The sequence below is a fragment of the Ostrea edulis genome, chromosome 5 (genome assembly GCF_947568905.1).
Source record: "Ostrea edulis chromosome 5, xbOstEdul1.1, whole genome shotgun sequence".
In the NCBI taxonomy this organism is placed as follows: domain Eukaryota; kingdom Metazoa; phylum Mollusca; class Bivalvia; order Ostreida; family Ostreidae; genus Ostrea; species Ostrea edulis.
The window spans coordinates 31,049,242-31,061,351 of record NC_079168.1 but is presented as its reverse complement, the minus strand read 5'-3'; the positions used below and the strand labels follow the sequence as shown (position 1 = coordinate 31,061,351).

General features: G+C 35.6%; 1 protein-coding gene across 1 annotated transcript in view; it reads left to right on the top strand.

Moving 5' to 3' along the window:
* Positions 1 to 11,691, top strand: part of LOC125649901 (codanin-1-like) — a 33,403-nt gene extending 21,712 nt beyond the window's left edge. The window contains exons 20-26 of the mRNA XM_048877749.2: positions 3,295 to 3,377; positions 3,898 to 4,043; positions 5,658 to 5,944; positions 8,376 to 8,439; positions 8,640 to 8,785; positions 9,131 to 9,238; positions 11,097 to 11,691. Coding sequence (XP_048733706.2) covers positions 3,295 to 3,377; positions 3,898 to 4,043; positions 5,658 to 5,944; positions 8,376 to 8,439; positions 8,640 to 8,785; positions 9,131 to 9,238; positions 11,097 to 11,492 — 1,230 coding nt within the window. The 3' untranslated portion in view covers positions 11,493 to 11,691. The remainder of the gene's footprint in view (positions 1 to 3,294; positions 3,378 to 3,897; positions 4,044 to 5,657; positions 5,945 to 8,375; positions 8,440 to 8,639; positions 8,786 to 9,130; positions 9,239 to 11,096) is intronic.
* The last annotated feature ends 419 nt before the right edge of the window (positions 11,692 to 12,110 follow it).

Below are 12,110 nucleotides of genomic sequence, written 5' to 3'. Positions count from 1 at the left end.
CTTATTTTACTGTACCCATTTGATCTCGGAGAGGTTTTTTTTTATCTGTAATTGTCAATCTTTTGACATTCCAACTAATTGTTTTATAATCACTTTTACATTCTTTCATTGCGGGTTAGAATAGATCCTCGTACCCCTCGCTTGTCATAAGAGGTGACTAAATGGGGCATGAGACCGCAAAAACTGAGGCCCCATGTCACAGAAGGTGTAACACAATAAAAATCCCTCCCTGCTCAAACCACTATGTGGTATAGAGATTCAACATTATTTGTGGTGGATCAAAGGTGATTGGGAGACCACTACATCGTTTAGTGATAAAGTGAGATTCAGATCACTGCCTTATTCTACACTGATTTTTTTGTGACGAGTTTTAGATACTCGAGCTTTATAAATGTAGGTGTACTAATACTGAAAATTTTAGTGGTAGCTAAGTTTTTTTCATCATAATCAGATGTGTGAAATTCCTTGACGAATGAACTAATACAAAGTCTTGTGGAATTAGAATAACAATTGCATAATTACAAATTTTAATTTTAAAAAAACTGAACGGTATAGTTAGTACAGAGAAATTAAAAAGCACTAGTAATCACAAATTAAAGGTTTTCCACTTATACTTGTACATCGAACTGCTAACATTTACACACTGCTCCAGTGGGCTCTCACATGTTAAAGTTTTGTACATCGAACTGCTAACATTTACACACTGCTCCAGCGGGCTCTCACATGTTAAAGTTTTGTACATCGAACTGCTAACATTTACACACTGCTCCAGCGGGCTCTCACATGTTAAAGTTTTGTACATCGAACTGCTAACATTTACACACTGCTCCAGCGGGCTCTCACATGTTAAAGTTTTGTACATCGAACTGCTAACATTTACACACTGCTCCAGCGGGCTCTCACATGTTAAAGTTTCTCGGTTGGATATTTTATGAATTGCGTGAAAAGACGAGGAAAGTCCTTGTTGCTTGACCTACAAAATCGTCAATATCCCTGAAACTTGACAACACCTCTAATGGATCCTCCACAGAAGAAAGCTGGATCCCTGGTTGTAGAATACTGATAATTTCATGAGATAAGGCATTGATGTTCCTCCTGGTATTTTCTTTGAAGTTTCGGTAGACTTTCTTGAGACCACTTGCCACTGACTTCTTCATAAGTAAGTTGGTGTACATACTTTCCTGCTCTTGTAGATGAGAGGCGAAAATCCGTGCAGACAAACTGTCAATGTAGGAGTCTGTGAATGGAGATTTTAGTGGTAAATTACTCCCATGTGCTTTCATTGACTTTTTAAAAGTATTTTGAACAAAACTTTTGTGGTGATCATCTAAGTAAGGTATTAGTTTACAATCAGTTCTCATCATTTTGTGGCGATCATTTAAGTAAGGTATTAGTTTACAATCAGTTCTCATCATTTTGTGGCGATCATTTAAGTAAGGTATTACTTTACAATCAGTTCTCATCATTTTGTGGCGATCATCTAAGTAAGGTATTACTTTACAATCAGTTCTCATCATTTTGTGGTGATAATAATAATAATATCTAAGTAAGGTATTAGTTTACAATCAGTTCTCATCATTTTGTGGTGATAATAATAATAATATCTAAGTAAGGTATTACTTTACAATCAGTTCTCATCATTTTGTGGCGATCATTTAAGTAAGGTATTAGTTTACAATCAGTTCTCATCATTTTGTATCAAATTCACAATCAGGATTCATTTGTTAGGATGGAGGAAATTACACATACAGGATATATAAGAATCAAAATTGTAGATTTCAGTTGTGTTCAGCTTTCTAGTTTTTTACAAGTAGACTGTGTCATGAGAAAAGGAGTTTTAAAATCAAACCTATAGATTTCAGTTGTTGTTCAGCTTTTTGATGTTTTACAAGTAGACTGTTCAGCTCAATGGCACAGGTCACCAGCTGCTTAGTTTCCATTGTACACTGTTTTATGAATTCCAAATAATGAAGGAATTGACTGGTAGTACTGAATTTATACCTGCACTGCATTACTACTCAAACCAAACCCTAAATAACCAATAACACATCAAAAGATACCACAGGTAGGTCTCAGGACAGGGTTGTCTAAATAACCACTAACACATCAAAAGATATTCCAAGTAGCTCACAGGACAGGGTTGTAGAAATAACCAATAACACATCAAAAGATACCACAGGTAGATCTGAGGACAGGGTTGTCTTTGATGTGTTGGGATTAAGCTTGTAATTATGTGATTACAACAATTACATACTTTCCATAGCTATTGTATGATAGGTATAATTTGACTCCTTTAATATGAATGGAGCAATGGAAACCATTAGTGTGGTATGATTAAAATCTGTTTGATTGTGGATTTGGTGTATACTTGCTCAATTACATGTGTGTCTTTATCTGCATTTTTTTTATTTTTATTTTTTTATACTTCATACTAGTTACCCATTATAGTCTACCTGTATTATCTTTTAATATCAAAGTACTCAATTTAATATATTTTTTTCAGTAGCAGAAAGGAAGGATTTAAGTTTTAGCATTTTTTAAGAAGGTTAGATGATATTGAAAACTCCCAATATATCTATGTTTTATTTAAACAATATTTTATTCACTAATAAGTGAATGGGATCAGGCAGCAGGCATAGCTTATTTCAGCCTCTCCCTACATCAAGGTCACAATGAATCAAACGCATGTACTTATGTACATATAATATATGAATACAAGAGATTAATAGAATTGCAGTCTATTACGAGGCTTTGCCGAGTCCTAGACAGTGAATCTTGTTCCAGAGGTGGAATTTCCCTTTCCCACACGAGTAAATAATGAAGGATTATTTTTCTCACATTTTACCTACAGTTTAGTGTATAAATTTAGGAGCTTTGAGAAAATTCTAAATTATCAAAATCCTCATTTGAACTTTGATGGAAAAACTAATTAGATAGGCAGAAAGAGCATACCCAAAAATGGTTTACACTATAAGTGTAAACTAAAAAACCCAAGGTTGTCCAGCTATATACATTAAAATTTAAAGATAACAATGCAGAATATTTTTACTTCACCGTGTAACGTAAATATTCACCGTGTAACATAAATCATAGAAAATATATGACGTCACAATCAAATGACGTCGCAGCAGTGTGAGACAGAAAAATCTCACATGGCTGTCTCACATGGGTAAAGTCGATCTCACACTGGTGATAATCAAATATATATGTACTAATAAAAATAACCATGAAACAAGAGAAGAAAAAAATTGTAGAAGTAGAAAGAAAAAAAAATAATCTGTGTTTTATTTTCAGGACAAATTGCAGCATGATATTTTGAAGATTGCACAAGATCATGTTATACAGGCAAAAGCAGTGGTGTCTGAGGAAGTGGGCAGGTTAGTGTAAGATTCTGAAGGAAATATTGAAGTTTAATAAGGATCAAAAATAATATAGTGATAATAATAAAAGAATTTACACCACACCTGATTTAAGAAGAGAAATTTATCCAAAGCACTTTACAACATTAAAAACAGAAAAAGTGAATTTTATTGTAACAAAGGACATGAATGTGATTGTTAGCGTCTTGAGAAATAGAATTCAAACAAAAATAGCTACTGCTGGGTAGAATACGAAAGTTTACATTTATGAAATAGCACCGGTATTATGCAAGATATTGTCAGTAATTTGAAAGCATGTTTAGAGAGAGTAGTAATATATATGTAATATTTTATTGAAATGGTTAAATTTAGATGGCATAGTCATAGAAAATTAGCCGGTGGATCCCATAGTAAAGTAGTGCAGCATGTGAATTTATTTTTTTTAATGGTTTCTAAAATTCAAGATTTTTCCTGCATATACTAAACATGGTCTAAAAATCAACTGGGTGTCAGTATCTAACCACTGTGTTCATTTCAGTTATTGTGAAGAAAGAATCCGAGCACTGGTGCAATTACTGCTGCCAGACGAGCAGTCGGATTATGTCAAGCAGACATCCACCGCGATATCCACGAGGCTGTCACAGGAGAAGGTTCACTCCTGGATCAACAAGCACATCACAGTCCGTAAGTCATTTAACACAGTCCGTAAGTCATTACACATCACAGTCCGTAAGTCATTTAACACAGTCTGTAAGTCATTTAACATAGTCTGTAAGTCATTTAACACAGTCCGTAAGTCATTACACAACACAGTCCGTAAGTCATTTAACACAGTCCGTAAGTCATTACACATCACAGTCCGTAAGTCATTTAACACAGTCTGTAAGTCATTTAACATAGTCTGTAAGTCATTTAACACAGTCCGTAAGTCATTACACAACACAGTCCGTAAGTCATTTAACACAGTCCGTAAGTCATTTAACACAGTCCGTAAGTCATTACACATCACAGTCCGTAAGTCATTTAACACAGTCTGTAAGTCATTTAACATAGTCTGTAAGTCATTTAACACAGTCCGTAAGTCATTACACAACACAGTCCGTAAGTCATTTAACACAGTCCGTAAGTCATTTAACACAGTCCGTAAGTCATTACACATCACAGTCCGTACGTCATTTAACACAGTATGTAAGTCATTTAACACAGTCCGTAAGTCATTTAACACAGTCCGTAAGTCATTTAACACAGTCTGTAAGTCATTTAACACAGTCCGTAAGTCATTACACAACACAGTCCGTATGTCATTTAACACAGTCCAAAAGTCATTACACAACACAGTCCGTAAGTCATTACACATCACAGTCCGTAAGTCATTTAACACAGTCCATAAGTCATTTAACACAGTCTATAAGTCATTTAACACAGTCAGTAAGTCATTTAACACAGTCCAAAAGTCATTACACAACACAGTCCGTACGTCATTTAACACAGTATGTAAGTTATTTAACACAGTCCATAAGTCATTTAACACAGTCAGTAAGTCATTTAACACAGTCCAAAAGTCATTACACAACACAGTCCGTAAGTCATTACACATCACAGTCCGTAAGTCATTTAACACAGTCCATAAGTCATTTAACACAGTCCGTAAGTCATTACACATCACAGTCCGTAAGTCATTTAACACAGTCTATAAGTCATTTAACACAGTCAGTAAGTCATTTAACACAGTCCGTAAGTCATTACACAACACAGTCCGTAAGTCATTTAACACAGTCCGTAAGTCATTACACAACACAGTCCGTAAGTCATTTAACACAGTCCATAAGTCATTTAACACAGTCTATAAGTCATTTAACACAGTCAGTAAGTCATTTAACACAGTCCGTAAGTCATTACACAACACAGTCCGTAAGTCATTTAACACAGTCTGTAAGTCATTTAACACAGTCCATACGTCATTACACAACACAGTCCGTAAGTCATTTAACAAGAAATAAAAAACCCATTTGAGACTGGCTGAATGATTGATTTTATGATACCGTTTAAATTAAAAAGACTGGCTGAATGATTGATTTTATAATATAGTTTACTGCAATTAAACAAGTGCTCCTGTAAGATTCGAAGTTCACAATAATCTGAGAATTTCCTGGTTTTGGGAATCTCGTCTCATCTTTTGAATTTCATCTTTTGAATTTCTTAAGGAGAGTACAGTATGTACATGTAGATAAAGAATGCAAGACAATTTAGAGTTGTTTGGGTTTATTAAGAAATGAAAATTCCTTTTGTTATTTCTAGAAATGTTTCAGTCAGAGTTGACATTGGAATTGGAGAGAGTATTGAAATCCCAGCTCCTGAATCAGAGTCGGGTCTTAACCTCCACAGAGATTTTGACCCCAGGGAATGCTGAATCAAGCTTTGAGGTTGTTGCCACGGAGCATGCTGACAATACGAGGTTTCCCTCTGATGTCCTTATAGACATAAAAGAGATGTTGAAATTCATTTTACTGAAGAATGTCAACCCTGGGAAGAAAGCCGTGAGGGAACTTCTCGAGGAGACTAGAATTATACTGGAGGGAAGACAGGTTAGGATGAGGAGTGTTGTATGTCATTTTTTCATGATTTTTTGGTGGGAGGGGGAATTTTACCAGTATCTACCCCCCCCCCCCCCCCCCCCCCATTGGCACAAACAAGTTTAGGGGGTTAACAGTTTTCACCATGTACATGTTCATCCATCTGTTATTGGGGCTATTGATTGATTTCACTTAGTCTGTCTGTGTGTACATGTCTGTCTGCGTTTCGTTCATTCATGTTGAAAAATTATTCAGGAAACTGGACATATTTAAAGAGCAACGATTCTCAAAGTCAGCCCATGAGCCTAATGTGAAGTGTACATTTTACTTCCTGAACATAGAGTTATACTACACCTATCGTGTGGCCGTATTGTGGTTGGGTTGTTCCATCTGTCGGTCGGCTTTTTCATGTCTTGGTCACTCACACTGTGAGACCTATGACTGTGTAAACTTGGTCAGCTGATGCGTCTTAGGAGACAGATGTGTCACAACCCAAATATAGATCACTGTGTCACAACCCAAATATAGATCACTGTGGCCTCCTACTGAAATTTTATGACTATATATACTCAAATGGTGATACATATTAATTGTAGCAATTCAACTGTGGCATTATATTATGACCTTGACATTCCTTGTGACCTTGACCTCACTATTTCCTATTTTGGTGTTTAGCTCAATTTCAAAGCAACTATTGACAATATTTTTATGAAAACTCTTACACTGATACATTAGTGGTAACTATTCAACTGTGGTGTTATTTTATGACCTTGACCTCACCATTTCTCAGGGTGTCAAGTTCCTATTTATTCCTATATTTTCCTATAAAATTAAAGGTTCCTATATTTTCCCTTTAAGTCATTAAAATCCCTATAAAGCCCTATATATCCCCATCTCCCCCTCCCCCCCCCCCCCCCCCCCCCCCCAAAATGACAGTCCTATTTTCAAAAATGATATAATAAAAAAAAATAAAAAAAGAGAGAATAAAACCCCAAAAAATCCAGGAGCTGATGCCAGATTGATATTTAATTGGATTGTTATGAAGAGAATACTCTGATGATTGTATAAGAACTGTCTATTGGATGGAAAACTCCACATCTGAAAGGATTTCATCTTTGTTAATGTTTGATATTATTTCTTCTCCAGTAAGATACTATGCTTGCTAGATTTTTATACAGAAACAATAAACTTTTAAACAAATTCTTTAATAAAACTCCCATTTTCCCCTATAAATCTGCTGTAAAAATCCCTATATTTGCCCTATAAATTGCAAAAAAAAATTCCTATAATCCTCTATTTTTTAGACCAAAAGTGACTTGACACCCTGATTTTCTATTTTAGTGTTTAGCTCAGTTTCAAAGCAATTAATGAAGAATTTTTTGTCCCTTTCTGAATATGACCAGGGCATATAGTAGAGTACTTCAAAGGTCCTCTTTATATTGCATACATTTGTGATATGACTTGACCACAGCTCAGATTTACCTGTATAAAGGCTAGCACCACACCAGACTAAGTGCACTAAAGGTTTAAACCCTGATACTAACACAACAAAGTGTATTCCCTATTGTGAAAGCACTGCATTTCTCTTCTAATTCATGATAAGGTGAATGGAAAAGTGTGCAGTGATTTTCCCTCTCCATTAAAAAGATATAAAGTTTTTTTTACATGAAGAAGATATTTCCCTTCAATCGCACTTGTGGTCGTCCTTAATCTGCATAATTTTCTTAAAAGAAAAAAGTGTTAATTATTTTCATTTTTCCCACAAAATGAAAAATTCAACCTATTTTCCATTGTGAATGGGGGAGAATATCGGGCCACGAGAAGGTACCGATAATCTCTAGGCTGGGTTTTTTAGCTCACTTGAGCCAAAGGCTCAATAATGTGTCAGAGTGTTTCTGATCAAAACTTTCCATTGTTAGCTCACCTGAACTGAAAACTCAAGTGAGCTTTTCTGATCACCTTTTGTCCGTCTGTAAACTTTTTACATTTTCGACTTCTCCAAAACCACTGGGCCAGAAAAGTTCAAATTTACATGGATGCTTTCTGACATTGTGCAGATTCAAGTTTGTTAAATTCATGGCCCTTAGGGGTAGAGTGGGGCCACAATAGGGAATCGAAGTTTTACGTGAAAATATATAGGAAAGAGTCTTTAAAAATCTTCTCAAGAACCACTAGTCCAGACAAGTTCAAATTTACATGGCAGCTTTCTGACATAGTGCAGATTTATATTTGTAAAAATCATGGCCCATGGGGTAGTTTGGCATCACAATAAGGGATAAAAACTTTACATGCAAATATAATGAAGATTTTTTTTTTTTAATATGGACCAAGTTGACTCATGAGTCTCTTACTTTCATATTGCATTACAAATGTTACATCGGGCGGAGGCATTCATGTCCTACGGACATATTTCTAATTTTAACCTTTATTTTTCCAATTTTAGGACTGGCTCCCTGGAATTTTCAAATCCTTTGGCCAACTGGTATTGGACCTTTGTCTTTCATTGAGTAAGATTATAAATTATTTTGAAGGAAAACTGTTCGAGGAGATTTTGATATTTGCAGTGTTAGGGACCATGTATGCAATATTACACTTGATTTGATGATTAATGAAAATCTTTGAAATGAAGATCTTTAAATGGCCTCTTCATCTCTACTACGAGATTGAACTAATAAGAAGTTAAAATTGAAGTTTGTTGGCTATTCAGTGTGTCACTTCCCTGAGGACTGGAGAGTTGAGAATCTGAGGGGTTTTGAGGAGCTGTGGACAGGTCCTTTAAATTCAGCCATTCCTTTCTCCTCAGTGGTCTGCAGCCACTATCTGAAAATGCTGGAGGAATCTCCAAATCCAAAGGTTTGTGTCTGCATGATAGACTAAGTGTGGAATTATTGATTGCAAGATGACACAGGATAATTTTTCATCAAGATATTTCAAACTTCATATTTTATAGAAAATTTCATTAATGTATTACTTGGAGTAAACTTATGTTGTATATGCTTTGAAATAAAGATAGTTATTGTACTCTGTCTTTGTCTGTGTGCAACTAGAGCCCTGGTCATAACTTTTTGAACTATACAAGATCATGGCTTCTTATTGGTGAACTTAAACATCAAAGTAAAAGTTGGTTATTGCTAAAGGCCAAGGTCATCTCTGCCGTCTGAATGAATTTAGCTCTAGCATTGTGTTTCCATTTTGTAGGTGGCGTGGATGAAGTTCGAGAAGCTGCTCCTCAGGTTGATTCGGCTGATGTTACTGAGTACAAGTGAACTACAAAAGCGCTGTTTAAGTGTTGTCACAGGAACACAGGTACGTGTATACAAAAGTGCTGTTTAAGTGTCCTGACAGGTACGTATATACAACAGCGCTGTTTAAGTGTTGTCACAGGAACACAGGTACGTGTATACAACAGCGCTGTTTAAGTGTCCTGACAGGAACACAGGTACGTGTATTCAACAGCGCTGTTTAAGTGTCCTGACAGGTACGTGTATACAACAGCGCTGTTTAAGTGTTGTCACAGGTACATGTATACAACAGCGCTGTTTAATGTAGTTCCACCCTCCTATGATGTCATAAGATTCTGCAAAGTCAATGATTTAATAAGATTTACGTATGACAGGAACATAAATTTTGTTGGAGTCTTTTTCAATAGCTATTGTAAAAAATCTTGTTAACCATGAAATATTTCAAAAGTCGAAGTTATATACTAATAATCAATTATATATTTCAAAATAGTGAATCTAAGGGTAATAACTCTGTTATCATTAAATTATTTATCAAGTCCATTTTGTGATAAATTTCCTTTATTTTTCACAAACATTTAGTATATATTTTATAAGAAACAGTTTCATAAAATTGTTTTGCAATCTAATTAAAATCAGATCCTAGAATACGCTCACAATCGCTACAATAGGATCTGACATAACCCCATAGTTGGTCATGTCCACATGACCTTTCGCTTGGAATATTCATGAGAACTATCAGCCAGCCAGATTGCGCCATACAGACAATGATGGCTATTTAGGCGGTTCTTGGCAATTCGTAAACAAATTGCTGTAACCCCTCTCCCACGAAGTTTATTCCACACTGTAAAATTGTATATTCTCGCATAACGAATTTTAAACTTTCGCAGTAATGCCTAATCTATTCCGTTCATACAAACAACAAAACGTACGATATGAATTACTTCCAAATTAAATTAATTGTGAATTCCGATTTGTGTACGAATAGGGATAGGTACGATTTGAATAGTTTTTAAGATGGTTTACTTAAATAACGTGAGGAATATAACGCCAGTCGACGTAAACAGTGCATTGTGACATCGCATCTAGCTGCGATGTGTTTTCTTTCAAACCACACAATCACAGCCATTTTCCTTGAACTGTGAACACCGACAATTTCAAAGCCGACGCACTGATTGGCTGACATAAAGTTCATCTGAACATGACCCCTAATCGGGTTATGTCAGATCTACTTACGCAGAGTATACGGCGTGGATCTAAGAAGTCTGATTTTAATTAGATTGAATTGTTTTGAATACTATTATATTGTTTTAACCAGTTCTTGTGAAATTTTGATAATGCTGTTTAAGGAAAATTGCAATTTTCTGACATTGATACAGGTATATATGTGCTAATTAAAGTAATTGATAAAAAAAAAAATTTTATTAATACCTCAAAATACTTATTTTATAATTTTTATTTGTTTCTAAGATATATTATTTGAAGAATAAACAATCAAATATTAAGATTTAACCTATAATTCTAGAAGGATGGAATTACCTTAAGTGTCCTGACAAGAAGAGTGACAAAAATTTAGGAACATATGTATTAATGGGGGGGGGGGGGGGGGGGGGGATACATATGCAATACAAGTCAATATTTGGATTGAAATACATGTGGGGGGGGGGGGGGGGGGGGGGCTGTAGATGGTTGGTTGGTTGTATGTTATTTAATGTCCGGCTCAAGAATTTTTCACTCGTATGGAAATGTCACCATTGCTGGTAAAGGGCTGCATAATTTAGGCCTACGCTCGGTGATTATGACCTTTGAGCAGGGAAGGATATTTATCATGCACACCTGCTGTGACACATATTTTCTGTGTGCTACAAATACAAAACCAACAACATGACCATGTAGATTTAAAATTTCTTCTTTTTTCTCCCCAGGACATCATTGTAAATTTAGCTGTTTGTTTGTGCCACATAATAGAGAAACTTGACAGTGATCCTGAGTTTACGGAGGAATGTGATTTAGGAGATATTCTGGAGTGGATCTACCAGATCTGTGGGGTGGAAGCCCCAATTTCACAGTACATACTTCAGACTCTGAAACTGGATGTACCGCCCTGTGTGGTTTTAAGGTTGGATAATGACAATGTCACTACGAAAACCAGTGTAGTGGAAACCTTACAGGACAATCAAGATAAAAACGGCATCACAAGCAAAACATGTATTGTGCAAACCATGTCTTTACGCTGTGAAAATTGGGACAAAGAATCATGTGATCGAACAAGTGAATGTCCAGAGAATGATAGTGAACACCTTGAAGGAGTTCCTTGTTAGACTGGACAGCTTGGATACTGAGATACCAGTGCATGGTTAGTCTTAGACTGGACAGCTCGGATACTGAGATACCAGTGCATGGTTAGTCCGTGTTCTGTGACAGAAGAGATTACTAAAGAAGTCTTTCATTTAGAGAAAATGTTACATTTCTTTATCGGTATGGTTGTATTGCAATAAAGTAAACTGATTATGAAATGAATTGCATTGTGAAGCTTTTATTTCACTTCTACAACATGTACTAAATGCGATACATGCTGCCATTTTCAGGGAAGTTTTCGGCCAGCAAGAGAAAGCTTTGTTCATTATCGATAGTCATCAAACTTGGGAAGTCTGTTCAAGATATAGTTTCGAATCAAAAGTTCACAAGCTTTTAGCTACCTGAGCTGAAAGCTCAAGTGAGCTATTCTGATCACCTTATCTGTCTGTCCATTTGTTTGTAAATTTTTCACATCTTCATCTTTTTATCCAGAACCACTGGGCCAATTTCAATGAAACTTGGTACAAATTATCCATGGGTGAAAGGGATTCAAGTTTGATCATATGAAAGTCCATGCTCCCTTCTAAGAGAAGAACATCAAGAAAATGCAAAAATAGGTTAGGGTCATTTAAAAATCTTCT